Source organism: Nomascus leucogenys, chromosome 15 (genome assembly GCF_006542625.1).
Source record: "Nomascus leucogenys isolate Asia chromosome 15, Asia_NLE_v1, whole genome shotgun sequence".
In the NCBI taxonomy this organism is placed as follows: Eukaryota; Metazoa; Chordata; class Mammalia; order Primates; family Hylobatidae; genus Nomascus; species Nomascus leucogenys.
The window spans coordinates 53,728,845-53,752,094 of record NC_044395.1 but is presented as its reverse complement, the minus strand read 5'-3'; the positions used below and the strand labels follow the sequence as shown (position 1 = coordinate 53,752,094).

At 39.7% G+C, this 23,250-nt stretch overlaps 1 protein-coding gene across 3 annotated transcripts in view; it reads right to left on the bottom strand.

Moving 5' to 3' along the window:
- Positions 1-23,250, bottom strand: part of PRCP (prolylcarboxypeptidase) — an 80,208-nt gene that overhangs the window by 33,430 nt on the left and 23,528 nt on the right. For 2 of the 3 annotated variants that reach the window (XM_004093116.3, XM_030828906.1), the window contains one exon: positions 3,840-3,980. The exons of the other annotated variant lie outside the window; for it this stretch is intronic. In XM_004093116.3, the coding sequence (XP_004093164.2) occupies positions 3,840-3,980 (141 nt within the window). The remainder of the gene's footprint in view (positions 1-3,839; positions 3,981-23,250) is intronic. 3 annotated transcript variants of the gene reach the window in all.

The window sequence follows — 23,250 nt, the reverse complement described above, 5'->3', positions numbered from 1 at the left end:
TCAACTCAAGATGGATAAAAGACTTAAATGTAAAACTGAAAACTATAAAAAGCCCAAAACTCCTAGAAGAAAACCTAGGAAATACCATTCTGGACATCAGCCTTGGCAAAGAATTTATGACTAAGTCCCAAAAAGCAATTGCAACAAAAACAAAAACTGACAAGTGGGACTTAATTAAACTAAAGAGCTTCTGCATAGCAAAAGAAACTATCGACAGAGTAAACAGACCACCTACAGAATGAGAGAAAATATTTGCAAACTATGCATCTGACAAAGGTCTAATATCTAGAATCTATAAGGAACTTAAATTTACAAGAAAAGGGCCAGGCATGGTGGCTCACGCCTGTAATCCCAGCACTTTGGGAGGCTGTGGTGGGTGGATCACGAGGTCAGGAGATCAAGACCATTCTGGCTAACATGGTGAAATCCCGTCTCTACTAAAAATGCAAAAAACTTAGCCGGGCGTGGTGGCGGGCACCTGTAGTCCCAGCTACTCGGGAGGCTGAGGCAGTAGAATGGCATGAACCCGGGAGGCGGAGCTTGCAGTGAGCCTAGATTGCGCCACTGCACTCCAGCCTCGGCGACAGAGCGAGACTCCACCTCAAAAAAAAAAAAAAAAAAAAAAAAAAAGTCTTCAAATTGCCCTGTTTGCCAAATCTTCTAGGAAAGAGCTAAAGATATCTAAAGAAGCTGTCTGCTCATAGGCATTGACAACATAAAAAACAAAACAAACAAGCATACTAAACTCCCTAGGGGTGTTCAATTAATCTTCTTTATTGGAAAATAAATAGTAGCTCACAATGGCTAATAATAACTGAGTGTTTATAATGTGTCAGGCACTGTTCTAAGCATTTCATATGTATTAATTCACTTAATTATCACAGCAATCTATGAAATAGGCACTTTGATTACCGCCATTTTATAGACAAGAACGTTGAGGCACAAGAGTTTAAATAACTTTCAACATTCACACAGCTGGTAAGCGGCATTGCCAAGTTTCAAACAGGTGTCTGGCTCCAGAGCACCATCATCAAGAGCTGTTAGATCTCCTTTGCTAGAACCATCTATATCTGGTCATTAGCCAATCACTTCATTTTTTCACTTACTCAGTTGTGGCCTCCAAATCTTTTCCCAACAAAGCATTCTAGGTAGTCAACATCAACTGATTAGATTTAGATTTAGCACAGATTAAAACTATTTGTCATTCCTAGTGCACACTGTTGCTTTTTAGTGAGTTCCTGCTCCCTAACAAAGACTAAGAACCTCAAGTGTTTTTGTTTTGATCGATAAATGAACAATTAGAAGAGTTATATGCATGTAAGGATAGAGAATTTAACCAGATATTTGTGATGGTTTCAATAACCCCCACTTTCTCTCTTAAGGATCTACTCATTCCCTGCCATTTATCTACAGATCTTGTAAACACCCAGCTCAAGCATGCCCACCTCTGCCTGCCCCACCTTGGCAGTGCTGATCACTCTCCCTTCTCAACACCACTGTGCTAGGTATAGGTCCTCGGTACTGTGCCGCAAAATTTGCTTACATGTATGTCACACACACCAGACCGTGAGTACCTTAAGAGTAAAGATCATCCATTAAAACGTCCCGACCTCTGTGCAGTCGATTTCAGGCTTTGAGAGGAGGCAATTTCACTGAACTAGTTCACAAAGTAATAAGTGATCTATTTCAGGACTATTCTTATGTTTCAAAAGAGGTCCATGTAATATATCAACATCTTTTAACATTATGTGCTTGCAAGTCCCTTAAGCTTCTTTAAGTCTTTACACAACTCTATGAACCATTATTACTGTATCCATTTAACAGATGAGAAAACTGAGGCACAGAACAAGAAACTTACCTAAAGTCACACAGCAAAGAGGCAAAATCAGCATTCAAACCTTGTCTATCTGACTGAAGCCTTCACTCTCGACCACTGTGTGATGCTGCCTCTCAGTAAATTAATGTCCAGAAGTGAATGTGCATTGGAACATTTTGGTATGTAAAGGAAGGTCTCTGGGGCTGGGGATGGGCCAGGATCTGCTCTTCTATGATCTGCCTCTAGTCAGTTCTTCAGAACTGTTCCTACACTGAATATCTCTTCCTTTCCACCACTTTCAAGAACAGAGATACCCCAGCAAACCTTAAGTTCTGCCACAGTGCCTGTCAGAGTAGTGCCTAGTGGAGGCAGGAACAGCTACCTGCCTATAATAAAAGAGAATGGAAACTGGAAAAATCACTGGACAGGAAAAGTTACCCTGTGGCCTTCACATAAAATGAAAGTGACACCAAAAGGAGAAAAGAGACAAGGCAGCCTCTGTTGTTTCACAGAATAACAGAACGGGAATCTGATGGAAAGGAGGTCCTGATTTCACTTGTCACTGACCTAAAAGAAATAGGCATCCTAGGATCTCATTTCTCTGGGAAGTATTTTATTTCAACTAACTTATTTAGATTCTTAACATTCCTAAGGAAATAATCAGAAATGAGAAATGCAATAACAATGTAATTGGGTTCATATCTTTACTTTAAATTCATATACCAGTTCAACAAACATTTACTGAGACCTCCTGACTACCAGGCATCATGCCAGACACTGGCATTAGGGATAGTACATAATTCATTCCCCACTTTAAGGTAGTTCACAACTAGCTTTTTGGTAGAAAGTTGACATTTTCTAGTCACAGCACTGACACATTGAAAAGGAGCACTTCTTCCTTTCACATATCTTTCCAAATTAAGTTTTGTTAATGGATTTCGGCATTATAAAAGGTGATAGAAAATATAGCCAGGGAAGCAAGCTAACAGGCTATATACCATTTTTAACCCTCACAAATAAAAGAAAATGGTAGAACAGGAAAGCTAAACTAAAATGTGGCTTTACCACATTTACCTTTTCCCATTCTTATTTGTATATTTTTTCCTCATTTGCATTGGCTTTGTTTAGGTTTTATTCATTTATTCATTTAACAGATGTTTATCACCTTCTGTATGTCCTGGACACTGACAATATAACACTAAACATACACAAATTCCTGCCCTTGTTTTTACTTTCTAGAGACCATAATCAAAATAAACTATACACAGTAACATTCTTATCCCTGTTTCCCTTATATCCTTGTTCACTCTAGAAATAAGCTGAGATTTTGAAAACAAAACAAAGCAAAACAAAAACAAAAAACTTGCAAAATTCATTTCTCTGGGATGTTCAGGCAGTCCATGAAAAATACAATAAAATAAAATAATTCAATTCTCCAAAAATTGTACATTATTCTTTTCATTTGTAATTCTTTAAGGCTGAATATGTAGACTTATTGGATATCTGTATTTAATTCTTTTATGAACTTCCTATTCATGTACTTTTGCTATTTTTCTGTCATCAGTGAGTTAATTTTTTTGTTTTTTTTTTTGTTTGTTTGTTTGTTTGTTTTGAGACGGAGTCTCGTTCTTTCACCCAGGCTGGAGTGCAGTGGCGCGATCTCGGCTCACTGCAGGCTCCGCCCCCCGGGGTTCACGCCATTCTCCTGCCTCAGCCTCCCGCGTAGCTGGGACTGCAGGCGCCTGCCATCGCGCCCGGCTAATTTTTTGTATCTTTAGTAGAGACGGGGTTTCACCGTGTTAGCCAGGATGGTCTCGATCTCCTGACCTCATGATCCGCCCACCTCGGCCTCCCAAAGTGCTGGGATTACAGGCGTGAGCCACCGCGCCCGGCCTCGTTATTTTTTATAGAACTTTACAATTAAGAACAGTAATGCTTGGTCATATATATTGCAAAACATTTCTTCCAGGTTATCATAATAAAAGTCAAATTGAGCACTGGAATTTCACGAATCTGCACATACCGTGTTATTACAAAACCAGATAATGTCCCCTTCATTACCAGTGTAGAAAAGAATTGATCCACCATTTTTCTTCCAGTATTTATCAGCTACTAGGTACCGCTGATTAAAAGTTTTCACAGTATTAAATCCAAAATGATCAACCTGTGATAAAAACAAAACAAACAAAACATAGTTCAAAGGAAAGTAATAAAATGAGAGGTAATTAATTCTTCCATTAAAATCAATCTATACCATACTACAAAAAAAATCTATACTATACTACAAAAATAATCACAAGAAATTTTAAACTTCATTGTTTTATTATTAATAGTAATATCGATATTATTATTTTGAAATCATTTGCTTATATTATAAAATAAAGCAATGTTTGCTATTGGTGGTCAAGATTTTCAATGTAAGAGAAAAAATACAATTATAAAATCAAATAGCTACTTAAAAACATAATGTTAAAATTGAATTGTTAATACAATGTGAACCCTTTTCTAATTTTTTAATGCATTTTAATTGGCAAATAAAATTTTACATATGGTGTATATAACACGACGTTCTGAAATATGTATACACTGTAGAATGGCTAAATTGAGCTAATTAACATAAGCATTACCTCACATATTTATCATTTTTTGTGATATGACCACTTAAAATCTACTCCCTTAGCAATTTTTAAGTATATAATACACCCCATTATTTTTCAAAATACAGTTTTCCCTTACTATCTGAATTTTCATTATACAAACTTTCAATATTAAAAATTCATGAACTAAATAGACTACTGAAAATGTCCATAAACCTTGTCACCCCAGCACACCATAGATATTCTAAGTTACAAGATTTTCATGTCTATACCATTCCCACCAAAAGAAATTAGGGCTTATTAGTGAAGTGGCTGATTGACATTTGGGACAAAGAAGCTGCAAGATAAGCTTATGCATTTTGCTGTGCAAGGAAGCAAGAAAGTGCTCAGAATTAATGGAGAGTTATATTTAAAGAACATAGGAAACAACTACAAGGAACTGGCAATCACTGGCAATCATTTTAATAAATTGAACGTAAAACCAAAACAAATTAAACATAAAAAGAACAATGACTGTAGTTAATTGAAACATTCAATTCATGAAACTCCATTAGTCCACAAAAATATTTCTAAAAAGGAAAGAAAGGAAAAAGTTCATTTGCCACCATTTAAGTTGTCTATTAAATCAACTCCTTACTTTGAAATTGGGAATTAAAAAGTAAAAAATTCAACATTTAACCTGCCTGTCCAACAGAACTGTATTTGATGGCTGCGAATAGTCCCAGTTAATAAGGAAGAGCTGTGTTTAGTCAAATGTCAGTTAATGTAGAAGGAATGACAGAATTAGAATATGACAGTTCTGTAAAGTTACTGATTCAGGCAAGAATTATCAATTGTGTTAAAAGCATTAGGAAAATGGATAATATGAAAATGAACATTCATATAGTATCAAAGTAATACCACAGAGAATACTATCTTGTTACAAGAGGAAAACATAACTACAATGGAAGGATCAGGCTGTCATCACTTTAATCTAGTAATCAATTTTGTTAGTATCATCAATGGTAGAGCAAGCAGGGATTATGTACCTCCTCATGTGGCACAACATGAAGCACATATCACCTATGATGTATTCCTGCCAAAAATGTTCCATTTTATCTTAATCCAGCCTTTAGATCTAATTTCCAGGTTCCAGGAAATATAAAGGTAAAAGAGCAAGTTGAAGATACTTTAAAGGGACAACAGATACTGAAGGTAGAACATTTTACAAGACAATTGACAAAGCAATATCATGAGAAAGAACTATTTTAGATTAAATGAATCTTAAGGACCATAATAAATAGACATAATACATGACCCTCAATTGGATCCTACTTTGAACAAACAAGATATACATAATGATGTAGGGACAAATGTGTAATTTTAATATGGACTAGTTATTAAATGATACAGGTTGAGCATCCCTAATCCAAAAATTCAAAATCCAAATACTCCAAATCTGAAACTTTTGAGCACCAACATGATACTCAAGGGAAAGGCTCATTAGAGCATTTCAAATTTTGGATTTTCAGATTAGGTATATTCAATCAGTAACATAACATGACTATTACAAAATCAAAAAAATCCAAAAAAAATCCAAAATCTGAAATGCTTCTGGTCCTAAGCATTTCAGAGACGGAATACTCAATTTGTACTAAAGACTTGTTCATTTTGTCAAAAGCGATCATATTGTTTTGGCTACATAAGAAAATGATTTCTTAAACTGAATTTTAAATACATTTTTGAGATTTTTTTTTACCCTTTGAGATTTTTTAACTTACTATTTAGAATGTAATTATCAAATACTATAACATGGTAAGATTCATGTACAACTGTCTGAATTTACAGAGTTACCCCGCAGTACAGAGTCTCACTGAGCCTTTAAAGCATCGTGGGGGCTGAATTCCTCAGTGCTTTGGAAGGACAGAAATGAGAATGCAGCACCCAGTCTGGATCAGACGTAGGCTGTTCCAGTGCTGCTCCAGTCTCCCAGGAACAGTGCTTAGTTCTGACCTAAACCAGACCCTGTAAGACTTGCCTAGGTCATTCTAAAACAGACGGGACTTCCTGCACGCAGCTCTATCTACATACACAGTTCCCATTCATACCACAGGTCCCAAAACACAAGTGTCTCAAAACTTTACCTAACTGCATACTTCCTGGTATCTATGATCATCACCATATGTAGTCCTAAAATATGATATTCTAATCTAAAGACTGTCTACTTTTCAGGAAAATAAGCAGTTTTTATGGACTAGGTATGTAATAATGATGTCCACGTGCTATAAACCCTTCCACTGTACATGTTAATTTACTCAATCATTCACTCAACAAGAATCTGTTGAACTCCTATTCTGGGCCACTCAACCTAAAAATGAAAGGGCAAGAAAGGCAGACAGACAGTGAAAGGAAGACGGACAAGTGATTCCACCTGCTTCCATTCAATTAGTACAGTGGTTCTCCGTGTGAGGTCCCTGGACCAGCAGTATCAGCTTCACCTGGGAACTTGTTGCAAATGCAGTCCCTCTGGCTGAATCCCAGACCTACTGAATCAGAAACCACGGGGGTAAGACCCAGTAAACTGTGCTTTAACAAGCCGTACAGGTGATTCTGTAAAGTTTTGAAAACGACTGAGTTAGAATAAGCACCAAAATACGACATTAATTTGTTATTCCTTCTCTTGCGCTAGGTTTCAGAATATCTAAAATACTGTAAGCATCTCATCATGCTGAATGAGACTCTGGTGTCTAAGGGTTTGAATTACCACTGAACATACCCCCAAACATAAGCTAACTGTATCATTTTAAACTCAGCATGAGAAACCACCACAGGAACACCTTTTGAAGCTCAGCAGGTTTCAACAAGGGAGGAAAGACTGACTGTGTTGGACTTAAAGAAAGGAAGCTTATGGCTCTCAAACAAGATGCCTTCCCATGAGATTCTTGAAGATAATTTTGCCCTAATGATTTTCACCTCACCCACTGACTACAGAACTGAGTCTTCATGTAAACTGATATATTGCTGTAGCCTTTAAAAGCATCCCACAAAGAAAAACAATAATCCAGTCTAAAATTTTCAAATTTGAAAACATGGGTATGTGTTTGTATATGTCATGCTAAATATAACTGATAAAAAGTTCTTGCCAGAGAAACACTTCCATCTAGAATCACAAGGGCCACAAGAACTTCAGAACCAGAGAAAGCCAAATTCCCTTGTGTGGCTGTGCCCAAGGTACTCCTCCTCCTAGCAATCAGCCTTGATTGTTAAGATTGGGGAAAAGAGGCTGTGCCCAAGGTACTCCTGCTCCTAGCAATCAGCCTTGACTGTTAAGATTGGGGAAAAGAGACAGGAACCCTGGCAAGAAAGCAGACTTGGGAGTTAACAGACCCGAACTTGAATCTTCTAACTGTGAAGCCTCGGGCAAATCACTTAACCTCTCTGAACCTTAGTATCTTCCTGTATAAAATAAGGATAACCACACACAATTCAAAAGATTGCTGTGAGGATAGGGAAAGTGCACCTAAAGTACCAGGCACAGTTCCTGATATATATGAGCTTAAAAGATGTTAGTTCTCCTCTCTATCCCATTTGCACACCAATCCTAAGCACGGGGTACTTAGATGGGAGACAGATTAAGTTCTTTACAGAATTACAGGACCTTAGAATGTCAAAATCTCCTATTTTCTGAGTGCTTCACCTAGGTACTAAACAACTGGAAATATGTAGTGAAATGTCCTTTGCACAACATGAATTTACAGAATTTCTTTAGCTCCTTCCTATCATCAAGGATATCAACTTCTAGCTAGATAACTAGATAGTTTTCAATACCTAATGGCCAGGCACACTAGGGGCAGTATGCCCTCTGCTGTTGAGAAGTGGGACCCACATGCCACTTCCTGTTCTGGGCTCCTGAATAAAGATTTTATGAATCACAACACGAAAAGGTGACAAGGGCCTTAGAAACCATTCCATCTGTGTTGCTCAACTGAAGAAATTAGGCTCGAAGATGTCACATGACTTTGCCATGGTCACAAGGCAGAGGCAGAGCTAGAACTTTATTTTTGCAATTTGGTTTATTGAACCAATTAAAATAAATAACAGCACGGTAAAGACAACACAGTATGACCTCGGAAAGGAAACAAACCTCTCTAGTCATGCACAGCAGTTCTTTCTAGCATATGGTCCAAGAAATTTCATTTTTTCTTTTTTTTAAATTTTTTTTTATGGTCCAAGAAATTTCAAAACATGCTTCCCCACTTTACCATGTGGAGAAGACATAGATCTGTGAGAATGGGTAGGCAAGAAAAAAAGAGACCATCCTTTAAATGATGTTTATTGTACAAAAGTAATTATTTGGACTTTAAAACCGCTCAAGAATAAAGTTTGCATCCAGAAAAATCAGTAGCAACATTACATCTGTTAGTTTTGCTGGCAATTTGGGGACAGCGAGGGTGGGAGAGGTGGGGATGGGAGGGAATAACATGGAACACCTACCATGTGTCTGCCACCGTGCTGTTGCTTTACACAGATCCCTTCACCATCTCGGCAGTTACCCTCTGGGGGCACTCTCATCATCCAGTTTTAAAATAAGAAGGCTGATGCTCAGAGAGGTCAGATAGCTTGCCCAAGGTAATATAACTAATAATTAGGGATCAAATGTAATTCTTTTCATGTGCTTTTAAGCCCTACCCAATCCCGCCTCCAAGAAAACCCAGATATTTATACTCCTTGCATTATAACACGCTCATGCAGATAAAGCTGACTATAAACTTCAACCCTCCGTAGGGGACACGCGGAGTGAGTAACTTTCTCCTAAATTTGCAAAATGAAGGACAAATCTCCCAGCCATTTACTAACAGTTACATTGCAGAATATGTGGAATGTTGGTCTTTTCACTGACCTGACAATAATTGTTACTACACTACTATTGCTAACTCCATTAGGCCATTGATAAAACCAAAATCACATTGGCTCCTTCTTGGCAGCCTTCGGTTTTAGAAAATTCAGTATGCAGTTAGATTTATTCAGGCACCCAGATATCTAATAACAGTTAACTAAAATGTTACTAAAGATACAAAAAGTATACCCAGAGATATGCATGCCCAAAAAAATTAACGCCTCCAATAAATCAAAGCACCTTAAAGGAGTTTTTCATGTGCTTTGGTTTCCACTCTAAAGCAGGGATCTAAAATAAAATAAGACCCTCTTTCTCCCATTTGATGTGTGTGTCATATATTAATTTGGGGATTGTGGGGTTACATTCCATTAGAGTTCTTAAATGGAGACTGACAACTTTCTGGGCAAGCTTGGTATGCCCTGAAAGGATGGACACCTTTATGTTAGAAGAACACAGGTTCCCAAAGAAGGACTGAAACGTGGAAGGAAGGTGGAGTTTAGACAAGCTCTAGATCTACAGTTGGAGAAGGATGGATGTCTAGGAGTGGGTTCCTACTAAGTTGTCCCTCACACATGGGCACCCTAGAGCTAGGACAAGATCAGAGAGCAAGCCACATCTTATGAGTCAGATCTCTGGCTCTTGGATGACTCCTGGTTTATTTCTTCTTTATTATGTCAAGGCCTTCAAAATCCCTGCTTCAATGTTCTACCTTTACTCATCCATACAATGAAGATACCAGAAAGTATTGGAGATTAAATTTGACTTAAAGAATTAAAGGGGAAACGGTATCCCCCAGTGAGTGTGGTGCTGGCAAAGGAAATGTTTTCAAGTCCCTCCAAGAGGAAGGTGCTTCCAGGAAGGAACTGTCCTCCCTTCCTACAAAGATGCTCTCGTCATTGCCAACCTTAGAGGGTCGAGGTTCCATCTTAACAAAAAGGGTGGAAGTCCTCTCAGAGATATCCTTCGAAGGCAATCATCTTTGTATGTAGTAAGACGCTGCTCCTCTTTACCCATACTTCTATAAGTGTTAGCCAGGAAAGAGAACTGCATTCCCTGACTCCTATGCTTTCTTTTTTCCTAACAAGATTTTTCCCCTAATCTTAAAAATGAGACTCTTAGAAATAAATTTATTTAAAGAGAAAATGGTAAATGAGAAAGGGAAGAAAATAAGTGATAATGGGAGAGTCCATCATGGGGAAAATTTGGTGCCCAGCCTCCTGTATTCAGACAGTTTGAAAGGCAAGAACACAATAGCTACCACAGTGCCCTTGTACATGGCAGATACTTTGTAGATAATTGTTTTTAATTTTTTTTTTTTTTGAGCCGGAGTCTTGCTCTGTCGCCCAGGCTGGAGTGCAGGGACGTGATCTCGGCTCACTGCAACCTCCGCCTCTCAGGTTCAAGCAATTCTCCTGCCTCTGCCTCCCAAGTGGCTGGGATTATGGATGCCCACCACCACACCCAGCTAATTTTTGTATTTTTAGTAGAGACAGGGTTTCAACATGCTGGCCAGACTGGTCTCAAACTGCTGACCTCAAGTGATCCGCCTGCCTCAGCCTCACAAAGTGCTGGGATTACAGGCATGAGCCACCATGCCCAGCCATAGATAATTGTTCAACTGATGCAGTTCAAATCTTCTAAGTAAGTGGTTCTTGTGTTTCTGATCATGAGGTTCCCTTGTTAATGTTAAAATTATCACAGATGTGTTATACATTAGTAACCAGTGCTTGAGAAAATATGGGAAGCTATTATAAATTCAATAGTGGTATAAATAAATATCACAACAGCATCTATCTATGTGAAAAAAAAATGTGTGCTTAGTAACCAAATGGGGAGGGAAAACACCCTCTCGAAAAATTCTGCAGTGCTTAATAACCTTTCTTTCCTCAAACTAAGAACTCTGGGCCCCAGAGGGGGAATCGCTAAGTTATCAAAATGCTGTGAAACCAAAACACTCTTTGCTTTACTGCTAAAACAGAGGTGAAAATATCCTGCCCTTGAGAATACCTAAAATGCTCCAGTAAATCAAGAAATAACATGTTTTGTCAAATAACAGTTAAGTGTTTCATTAGAGGGAGATTCTATCTGTTGGTCAAACAGCTCTGTAAAAGCACCACATAATCAACGCCTTCCCATGGCTTCAGGAAGCTTTGTACTGAGAGAACTACCCGGCCACAGCTCAAGCTCCCAAATTAGAAATAAAGTGCTGCTGTACATGGTACTGGTACCACAACAGAGACATAGATCAATGGAACAGAACAGAGCCCTCAGAAATGATGCCGCATAGCTACAACTATCTGATCTTTGACAAACCTGACAAAAACAAGAAATGGGGAAAGGATTCCCTATTTAATAAATGGTGCTGGGAAAACTGGCTAGCCATATGTAGAAAGCTGAAACTGGATCCCTTCCTTACACCTTATACAAAAATTAATTCAAAATGGATTAAAGACTTATATGTTAGACCTAAAACCATTAAAATCCTACAAGAAAGCCTAGGCAATACCATTCAGGACATAGGCGTGGGCAAGGACTTCATGTCTAAAACACCAAAAGCAATGGCAACAAAAGCCAAAATCGACAAATGGGATCTCATTAAACTAAAGAGCTTCTGCACAGCAAAAGAAACTATCATCAGAGTGAACAGGCAACCTACAGAATGGGAGAAAATTTTTGCAACCTACTCATCTGACAAAGGGCTAATATCCAGAATCTACAATGAACTCAAACAAATTTACGAGAAAAAAACAACCCCATCAAAAAGTGGGCAGAGGACATGAACAGACACTTCTCAGAAGAAGACATTTATGCAGCCAAAAAACACATGAAGAAATGCTCATCATCACTGGCCATCAGAGAAATGCAAATCAAAACCACAGTGAGATACCATCTCACACCAGTTAGAATGGCCATCATTAAAAAATCAGGAAACAACAGGTGCTGGAGAGGATGTGGAGAAATAGGAACACTTTTACACTGTTGGTGGGACTGTAAACTAGTTCAACCATTGTGGAAGTCAGTGTGGCGATTCCTCAGGGATCTCGAACTAGAAATACCATTTGACCCAGCCATCCCATTACTGGGTATATACCCAAAGGACTATAAATCATGCTGCTATAAAGACACATGCACACGTATGTTTATTGCGGCACTATTCACAATAGCAAAGAGTTGGAACCAACCCAAATGTCCAACAACGATAGACTGGATTAAGAAAATGTGGCACATATACACCATGGAATACTATGCAGCCATAAAAAATGACGAGTTCGTGTCCTTTGTAGGGACATGGATGAAACTGGAAAACATCATTCTCAGTAAACTATCGCAAGGACAAAAAACCAAACACCGCATGTTCTCACTCATAGGTGGGAATTGAACAATGAGAACTCATGGACACAGGAAGGGGATCATCACACTCCGGGGACTGTTGTGGGGTGGGGGGAGGGGGGAGGGACAGCATTAGGAGATACACCTAATGCTAAATGACGAGTTAATGGGTGCAGGAAATCAACATGGCACATGGATACATATGTAACAAACCTGCACATTGTGCACATGTACCCTAAAACCCTAAAGTATAATAAAAAAATAAATAAATAAAAATAAAAAATAAATAAAAATAAAAATAACAATAATGATAAAAATAAAAAAATAAAAAAAGAAATAAAGTGCTGCTGTAATCAAGCACTGCATATAAATTTTAGGAAATGTTACACCACTAGAGGGCGCCCTTATATAAGTAGTAAAGTCGGAAAGACCATTACTTTTTTTGTTTGTTCTATTATTAATAGACGGGGTCTCCCTCTGTGGCCCAGGCAAAGTAGAGTGTCTTGATCATAGCTCATTGCAGCCTCGAACTCCTGGGCTCAGGCGATCCTCCTTCCTAGGCTCGAGAGTAGCTGGAACTAAAGGCGCACACCACCACACCCAGTTTGTTGTTTTAAATTAAGTTTCATAAAACCTTAGGACAGAAAGGGAACTTAGATCTCAAGTCCAAACTCTTGGATAAAAAACAGACAGAGATGCCAATTATTTTAAATCTTTCTTTTCTAAATAAATAAATGTTCACATAATTGAAACATAGCAATCATCCCCCTTCTTTTTAAAGTCAGGATTCAAAATCTGTGCTGTCAGAAACCAGGATATTGGTTACCACTGCAGGGGAAAACTGACTGTAAAAGAGAATGAGGGGATTCTGGAGTTAGGATAATGCATTGTTCTATATGTATAATAAGATAATTCGAAAGCAGATTAGTAAACATTTAAAATCTCACTGAAGATATATATTATTTTACAAAGTATATGTTTATATTTCTATTTCACTATATAGTCATATGTAAATTATATTGCACTAAATCACACTAATATTAAATTTTTCTTTCATTTAAAAATACTTATTGAGTACTCACTAAAAAGCAGGTATTAAGAAAAAAACTAAGATACAATTCCATTTCTCAAGTTCTGGGGAATCTAACATAAATGATTAATGTGCTAGGAAACAACCAAGCAGTGGTATGGTTAAGTTCTGTATACAAAGCAATGTGGGAGCTCAGAAGCCAAAGCCACCACCCTGCCTGAGGAAATTACAGAGGGCTGCACCAAGGAGGTAATATCTGAGCTGAACTTTGACATAGAGAAGAATTTTTTTTTTCAGGTACAAAAGAGCATTTCAAGCAAAGGAAGAAAAACATGTGCAAGGCTATGATGAGCTATATAGAATGAGCATAAATTCAGGAACTGTTGTTTTACGGCAACAGGTTTATGAGGGGAAGACATGGGAGATGAGATTAGTCTCACTGGGCTGCCATGGTGGCTCACGCCTGTAATCCCAGCGCTTTGGGAGGCTGAGGTGGGAGGATCAAATTGAGGCCAGGAGTTCGAGACCAGCCTGGCCAACATGGCAAAACCTCTTCTCTACAAAAATACAAAAAATTAGCCAGGCATGGTGATACACCCTGTAATCCCAGCTACTTGGGAGGCTGAGGCCCGAGAATCACTTGAACCTGGGAGGCAGAGGTTGCAGTAAGCTAAGATCACACCACTGCATTCCCACCTGGGTGACAGAGCAAGACTCTGTCTCAAAAAAATTAATTAATTAATTAATTAAATAAGGAAAAAGAAAAACCTAGGCCAGGCGCACTGGCTCACACCTGTAATTCCAACACTTCAGGATGCCAAGGCAGTAGGATCACTTGAACCTAGGAGTTCAAGACCAGCCTGGGCAACATAGCAAGACCCTGTCTCTACAAAAAATAAAAGTATTAGCTGGGTGTGGTGGTACATGCCTGTAGTCCTAGCTACTCAGGACACTGAGATCGGAGGATCCCTTGAGCCCAGAAGTTCAAGGTTACAGTGAACTATGATCATGCCACTGCACTCCAGCCTGGGCGACAGAGCGAGACTCCGTCTCAAAAAAAAAAAGAAAAAGAAGAAGAAGAAAAGAAAGAAGGAAGAAAGGAAGGAAGGAAAGAAGGCGGTATAGAGAGACAGAAGAAAGAGAAGGGAAAGGAGGAAGGAAAGAAGGAAGACGAGGAAAGGAAGGAGAAAGGGAGGAAAGAAACCTAGCTGAAATCCAAGATTGTTTCTCTAAACCAACAGTGAATGAAAAACATCCACTGGAAATAGACTCAACTAGGCAGGGACTTTTTTCTATTTTGTCCACTTCTGAGTACACAGTGACTAGAATAAGGCCTGGCATGTAGTAGAAGACCAATGAATATATAGAGAGTAAATGAATGCATTCATGCATCATGGCTCTACAGTTGGTATAAAAACAAAAATGAGAATGGAAAGCAAAGTTCCCAAGAAGGTCAAGTTTGTGCAGGTCCATTTATTGGGTGGGTCTGTTCCCAGCTTTGGAAGAGTTGCACAAAACTGTAGTTGGATGTGCTTTTTGCCCAGTGACAAATCACATGCCTAAGGGAGAACCCAAGCCTTAAATCTAAGGGCAACACATAACAGTTTGATCTGCTGAGGAAGCAGGAAATGCATGCCTTCTGCTGGGTGGAGAAACAGTTATAAATAACTACAAATAATATGGACAGAAGGCCAGCATCGCAAGGCGTGCAGAAGGACTAATCAGCATTTTACCAAAGTATATTACTAAAATATAATCGATCTTGGTGACAAGGTTATAAGTCAAAGTTTTTAAGACTAGAAAGGACTTTAAAGTTATGGCTGTCAGCCAGGACACAATAACTTTACCTGAGAAACAGCTTTCTGTAAAATGTACAACATAGCAGCTCGTTCAGCAGCATACTAGTGTTTGGTGAACCCACATGTGCTGCAAAATGTTGATTTGATCAACGTGTAAAATATGTGTTTCCAACAACAGAGTTTTAAGAAGGAAGAAACAGGGGAGAGGTATAATGCCCTAGGACAAAAATTAATTGGAGGGAATAGTTGAGACTCTAGGTAAGTGAGGGATATGTGATGCAGCGAGATCCTGGGGAGGAAGGAGGGAATGGGGTCAATAGCACCAACAGAAGGATCTGACTTGGGCAGCAAGAGGAACCCCTTCTCCACTGGGAAACAGATGGATGCAAGAGTTATCTTTCTAATTAGCGAGGGAGGAAACTAAAAGGGTTCTAGTTAAAATGCCTCTCATATGACACCTTAGTTTTTAGTCAATGCAGTAAAGGGACAAGATAATCTATTAAAAGAGATAGTAAAAGAGAGCCCAGGGTGGCAAATGATTTAAAGACAGAGGTAAAAGCTCAGCATGGAAGAAAAAACTGTTGCCTAGGCCTCCATAAAGCTCCTGAGGTTGGAGACTGAATTGGTAGGCACAATAATCTGCCTAGATAAGGGCTTGCTTAGCAGATATTCACAACCCAGGAGCAGGAGCAGAGAAGTTCAATGGTTGGATAAAACTAGGATGAGAATGTCATAAAGGGGTTGGGAGAGGACAGGGGGCAAGAGAATTAAGGTCATTCCTATCTTCATGCAGCCTGAATATACCCAGAGCCATGAGGTCCTATTCACCACAGACAAATGCTGCCATAATCTCTTTGCTGATTTGCAAGGTAATCTAAACTATGCTGTATTTATTCTATTTTAAGAAGTAAATAATCTTGCCAGAACTCGTATATATGATATATAAGCATTTCAATAATAATCTCATAAAAATAATGTAAGGCTGCATATCATCAAGGCCTTACAAGTTTATATTCTTCTGTTTTGTTAAACATAAGATGACGTGTTACTGATTTTCTTCCTTTATAATCTATTGCTCTAAATGTTTCTTTTTTTTTTTTTTTTGAAACAGAATCTGACTCTGTCGCCCATGCTAGAGTGCAGTGGCATGATCTTGGCTCGTGCAACCTTTGTCTCCTGGGTTCAAGCAATTCTCCTGCCTCAGCCTCCCAAGTAGTTGGGACTATGGGCATGCCCCACCATGCCCTGCTACTTTTTCTATTTTTAGTAGAGACGGGGTTTTGCCATATTGCCCAGGCTGGTCTTGAACTTCTGACCTCAAGTGATCCACCTGCCTCACCCGCCCAAAGTGCTGGGATTATATGCATAAGCCATCGCACCTGGCCTGTTCTTAATGTTTCTTCTACGCATGCAAAATGTTCTCCTGATACCACTGTTATAACTACATCACATCTTCTAAGAGATAGAGGCTGGTATCTGGTAGTATAATGTAAAAGGACAAAGACCCCTCAACCTCCAAAAAAGGCAAAAACCATGTTTCTCACGAGCAGGAGTTCAGACCTGTGATCTATGTAACTCACAATCCAATCTTGCATACTACCCCTCCTCCTGCAAAGAGCTGCGATGACCTCATAAATCTTCTGTTCTCCAACTGAGCAACCCCAGTTCTTACTATTTCCCATATAATACTATATTCTAAAGTCCTCCTAACCCTGCTCACACTAGATTAATTAAAATTCCCTCTTACAGATGGTGTGCCCAGAGCTGAGTACAATATGTGTAACATGTGGTCTAATAAAGTGCCTTGCTAATCACTGGCCAGGAATAAATAACCGACGAGTATGTTTATAGACCTTATCCATGGTTTTGCTTTCTGCAGTTTCAGTTACCCATGGTCAGCCATGGTCAGAAAATAGGTGAGTACAGTACAACAAGATATTTTGAGAGACAGAAAGAGACTACGCGTTCACATAATGTGTCATAGTTGTTTATTATTGATCATTGTTGTTAATCTCTTATTGTGCCTAATTTATAAACTTTATCATAGGTATGTATGTATAGAAAAAAACATACTATATATAGGGTTCAGTACTAACCATCTCTGGCATCTACCGGGGGTCTTGAAACTTATCCCCCATGAAGAAGGGAGGACTACTGTATAGCTCCAGTAACACAGCCTACTTTAAATTGAAATTTATGTAGGTATACTGGGTTGAATAGCATCCCCCTAAAATTTATGTCCTTCCTAGAACCTCAGAATGTGCCTTTATTTAGAAACAGGATCATTGCAGATGTCATTAGTTAAGATGAGGACAAGCTGGAGAGGGGTTGGCCCTTAATCCAATATGACTGGTGTTCTTATAAGAAAAGAAGAGACAAAGAGGCACAGAGAGAAGAATGCCATGTTAAGACACAGATGCACAAAAGCAAGATGGCCATGTGACAATGGAAGCAGAGACTGGAGTCAAGCAGCTTCCAGCAAAAGAACGCCAAGGACTGCCAACAGCCAGCAGAAGTTTAGCGAGGGACACAGACCAGACTCTTCCCCGGGGCCAAGACCAGGCTCTCCCTCGGAGTCCCCAAGAAGTAACCAATCCTGCTGACACCCTGACTTTGGACTTCTGGCCTCTGGAAGTGAGAGGATAAACTTCTATTGTTTTAAGCCTCCTAGTTTGTGATACTCTGCAGCCCTAAGAAACTAATACAGAAGGCCTCTCTATGGAGGTGGCAATGGAACCGAAGCCTGAAGGAACCAGACAAAGAAAGAACTCTAGAAAGAAGAAACAGAAAATACAAAGAGCCAGAGGCCAGAAAGAGCTTAATGTAGAAACAGAGATAAGACTAGTGGTGAACAAGAGAGAGAATGGTACTGGATGAGGCTTAGTGCTAAGTGGGCTATGATAGGGAGTCTGAATTTAAGGGCAATAGGAAGCCTTCAAGAGTTTTAAAACTTATTCTGATCTGTTTTATTTTAAAAAAAAAAAACAGATTAAAAAAAAAAAGAAAGCACGAAGAATAAGTAGAAGGCTATTGAAAGGTTCACATGGCACATGATTATGAGAACAAGCCAGGCTTCAAGCCAAGGTAGGTCTCTCTTATATTGCTACATATTTAACATATATAACAATGTTTAATCTCCAAAGTCATAATACACCCAAGAAAGATCTCAATCAAGAAGGACTCAATACATGACATCAGCAGTATTCATTTAACAACAATCAACAAAAGGAAGTCTTTTGAAGAGTTGTAGTCACCACTATAGCCCATTTATAACAGGTTGTGCACTGGCCCTGACTGTGGGCATTGTAAACATTAAACGCCCCACTAAATTGGCAAAAGAGTTCCAAGGCCATCGGGCTCCCCCCAGCATTTAATAGAAGTCAATAAAGCATATTCTATTGCTACCCTTTTCTCCAAAACCTATTAAAGAAATTAATAGAAGGTAATAAACTAATTGTTCTCAAACATTTAGGTCCTGTTCCACCTGGTGAGATAAAAGACAGCAGCAGCCACAATCTTCACTGGTTACCTCTGATGAATTAATAAACTACATTTTTAAAAAAGAAAAGGCACATACAAACATAATATTACAACATAATGCTAAAATACAACTCTTCTTCCTCCATGGAGAATATTCTGTGAATGATACCATGAGAACCATTGAAACAAAACCTACAACCTCTTTTCAGAGACTGCTTTAAAATAAATGTTTTTATCACATTGAAAAATACATGATGTTAAAGCACTCTGGAAAATTAAACTTTACAAAATCCCCACATGAATAGCATCTACCAAAGGAAGCAGCTGAGGAAAGTAATGTCTAAGTTTTTTCCTCCCTGGAAACTCCAACATCAAATTTGCAGTCCTGATTTCACTATAAAATGTCCTCCAGGGACTTTTTATCATTATCTTAAAGATACACTCTACAGACTACTCATTGTTTTGCACATTCATCCGGTCTAAATGATAATGGCGCTGTAAAAAAGATAAAGGAAGGGAAAAGGATATCCTCAGCAGAAACCAAAAAGCTCAGAACAATAACAGCAAGTTCAAATGTAACCAAGTGGCTTCCTTTGATTACTTTCAGGTGGTTTTGCCACCACATCACCAGATAATCAACAACTTCCCAGAGCTAGTGGGATGTGTAAGTATTTCTTGAGTGCCTACCATGGGATAAGTACTAGAGTTACAACAGTGAACAACCTAGATATGGTCACTGCCCTCACAGGGCTTATAGTCTGGTGACAGACAACAAGAAACAGAAAACAAACAAGCAAACACACAAATAAGAACTTAGAAACTAATTGTACAAGTTTTACCTGGGTGCGGTGGTTCACACCAGTGATCCCAGGACTTTGGGAGGCCAAAGCTGGCAGATCACTTGAGCCAAGGAGTTTGAGACCAGCCTGAGCAACGTGGCAAAACCCTGTCTCCTCAAAAAATACAAAAATTAGCATGGCATAATGGCATGCACCTGTAGTACCAGTCACTCAGGAGGATGAAGTGGGAGGATCACCTGAGCCCAGGAGTTCGAGGCTACAATGAGCTGTGATCACGCCACTGGATTCCAGCCTGGGCAACAAAGTGAGACCCTGTCTCAAAAAAAAAAAAAAAAAGGAAACTAGTTGTACAGGTTTTATTCTGATATAGAATAACAGAGGCAGAACGACTTTTCATAGGGTGGTCAGAAAAGAAGTCTTGGAGCAGGCAATAGTTAAGCCTTTAATCCACACAGCCGTCTACCCTGTGAAAGGTCCTGGGGGTTCTATTCAACGCCACTCCCTTCATGAAACATTCCTGCCTTCTTTGTGCTTTCATGGTATTTTAGCTATATTATAATCTTTTCAAATGTAGCCTTGCACTGTAGTTATTTATACATGCATGTCTTATAACCACCATACTATTATAAACTGTAAAACTGTAAAAAAAAAAAAAAAACCCATATAAAAAAAGTTAGAATCTATTGAACACACCATGTGTGTTATTTCTTCCTGCCCCGTGAATAGTGTAAGGGCTGAACTAGGACTATATGTAAATAATCTCAATTGTTCTTCAGAGGAACCCTATGGAGTAGAGAGGCTGTGTTTTCCCGACCATGCCCTACTGCCTCTCCCTTTCTGGCTAATCTCTGTACCCACAAAGTGCAAAACACAATGTGCCCAGGCCTTGCTACATCAATGACTCCTGAGTTGAACTGGAAGAAGTGAGAAGTGTGATGTGACACCTGAAGACCAAGTGACCTCACCCAAACTTAGAATACACCAGTTAACTCTACTTTAGGCCTGTGGGGCTACTAGCAAGACTGTTTTCTATCAGAGGTGTGTTAGCCTCAGGAAATGTGAACAGATCCTACAATTACCCAGTTAAAATCCAACTCAACCTTGAAAGGTAAAAAAGCTGTAAACACATAGGTGACTATAATTAATACTGAGCTTCCTCGGCAAAGACAAGGCTCTTTCATCGTCCCACCATTTCCTGAGTACTTACTGTGTGTGCCTGGCTATACTGGATATAAGGATAAAAAGCCTTATTTTTTGCTCTGAAAGAGGCCACAGTCTACCAGAGGAGACAAGCAAGCAAAGAAATTATTTCTCTATAAGGAATGCACATTATGAATGTGGGTGAGAACAGGGTGATTGTTACGGCAGCAAAGAGGAGACACAACCCAACTAACCAGTGGTACACAAGGCCGTAGCGAAGGCAAACTCAGAGAAGCTGATAATGTCTGTCCTGGCACCCTGCTCACCTCTTTTCCAGCCTCATCTTCTACCACATGGCCCTCTCCCACTTCATATTCCAGAAATGCTCTGGACATATGCTTTCTCAAGTCTCCAGGCTTCTCTATATGGATTTCCTCCTGCCTGGAATGCATTCCTCTCTCACATCATTACAAAAAAAATTACTACCTCATCCTCAGAATGTTCATTCAAGTGCTGTCCCCTCTGCAAAGTTTTCTAGGACAACCCCAGGCCCAAAGGAGAATGCTCCTTCTCTGATCCTATGACAGCTTCCAGAACAGTCACCACCACACTCTGCTGTCACTGTTTTGGAGGTTGGCTCAGCACAGTGAAAATAGCCCAGCTCTATAGCCTGAAAGTCCCATGTTGAAATGCTGATTGTGCCACTTTCTAGCTAGATGATTTCCAGAAAACTCTTTCATATCTCAGTACTTCAGTTGCTTCATCTATCAAAGGGAAAACTAATAACTTCCTTTCAAGGTTGCAAGGATTCAAAGTGGTGTGTGTACAAGTCCCTGACCATAGCAAAGGCTCAAAAAATACTCCCAATGACTGAAAACCATCAATAACTTTATATTGTGGTATTAAAACACACACAAAAGTGCATTACAACCATATGTGTATTTTTACATTTGGCACGTGACGTGGTTTTGCTGTGTCCCCACCCAAATCTCAACTTGAATTGTATCTCCCAGAACTCCCACGTGTTGTGGGAGAGACCTGGGGGAGGTTATTGAATCATGGAGGCCAGTCTTTCCTGTGCTAGTCTCATGATAGTGAATAAGTCTCACAAGATCTGATAGGTTTATCAGGGGTTTCCGCTTTTGCTTCTTCCTCATTTTCTCTTGCCGCCACCACATAAGAAGCACCTTTCACCTCCTGCCATGATTCTGAGGCCTCCCCAGCCTTGTAGAACTGTAAGTCAAATTAAACCTCTTTTCCTTCCCAGTCCCGGGTATGCCTTTATCAGCTGCATGAAAACGAACTAATACAGTAAATTGGTACCAGTAGAGTGGGGCATTGTTGAAAGGATACCCGAAAATGTGGAAGCAACTTTGGAACTGGGTAACAGGCAGAGGTTGGAACAGTTTGGAGGGCTGAGAATAAGATAGGAAAATGCAGGAAAGTTTGGAACCTCCTAGAGACTTGTTGAATGGCTTTGACAAAAATGCTGATAGTGATATGAACAAGGTCCAGGCTGAGGTGGTCTCAGATGGAGATGAGGAACTTGTTGGGAACTGAAGCAAAGGTGACTGTTCTTATGTTTTAGCAAAGAGACTGGTGGCATTTTGCCCCACCCTAGAGATTTGTGGAGCTTTGAACTTGAAAGAGATGATTTAGGGTATCTAGAGGAAGAAATTTCTAAGCAGCAAAGCATTCAAAATGTGACTTGAGTGCTGTTAAAAGCATTCCATTTTAAAAGGGAAACAGCATAAAAGTTTAGAAAATTTGTAGCCTGACGATGCAGTAGAAAAGAAAAACCTATTTTCTGAGGAGAAATTCAAGCTGGCTGCAGAAATTTGCATAAGTGGCAAGGAGCCTAATGTTAATCCCCAAGACCATGGGGAAAATGTCTCCAGGCCATGTCAGAGACTGCAAGGCAGCCCCTCCCATCACAGGCCTGGAGCCCCAGGAGGAAAAAGTGGTTTCGTGGGCTGAGCCCAGGGTCCCCGTGCTGTGTGCAGCCTAGGGATTGGGTGCCCTGTGTCCCAGCCACTCCAGCCATGGCTTAAAGGGGCCAACGTAGAGTTTAGGCTGTGACTTCAGAGGGTGGGAGCCCTAAGCCTTAGCAGCTTCCACATGGTGTTGAGCCTGCAGGTGCACAGAAGTCAAGAATTGAGGTTTGGGGACCTCTGCCTAGATTTCAGATGTATGGAAATGCCTGGATTCCCAGGCAAAAGTTTGCTGCAGGGGTGGAGCCCTCTGGAGAACCTCTGCTAGGACAGGGTGGAAGGGAATGTGGGGTCAGAGCCCCCACATAGAGTCTCTACTGGGGCAATGCCTAGTGGAGCTGTGAGAAGAGGGCCACCATCCCCCAGACCCCAGAATGGTAGACCCACTGAC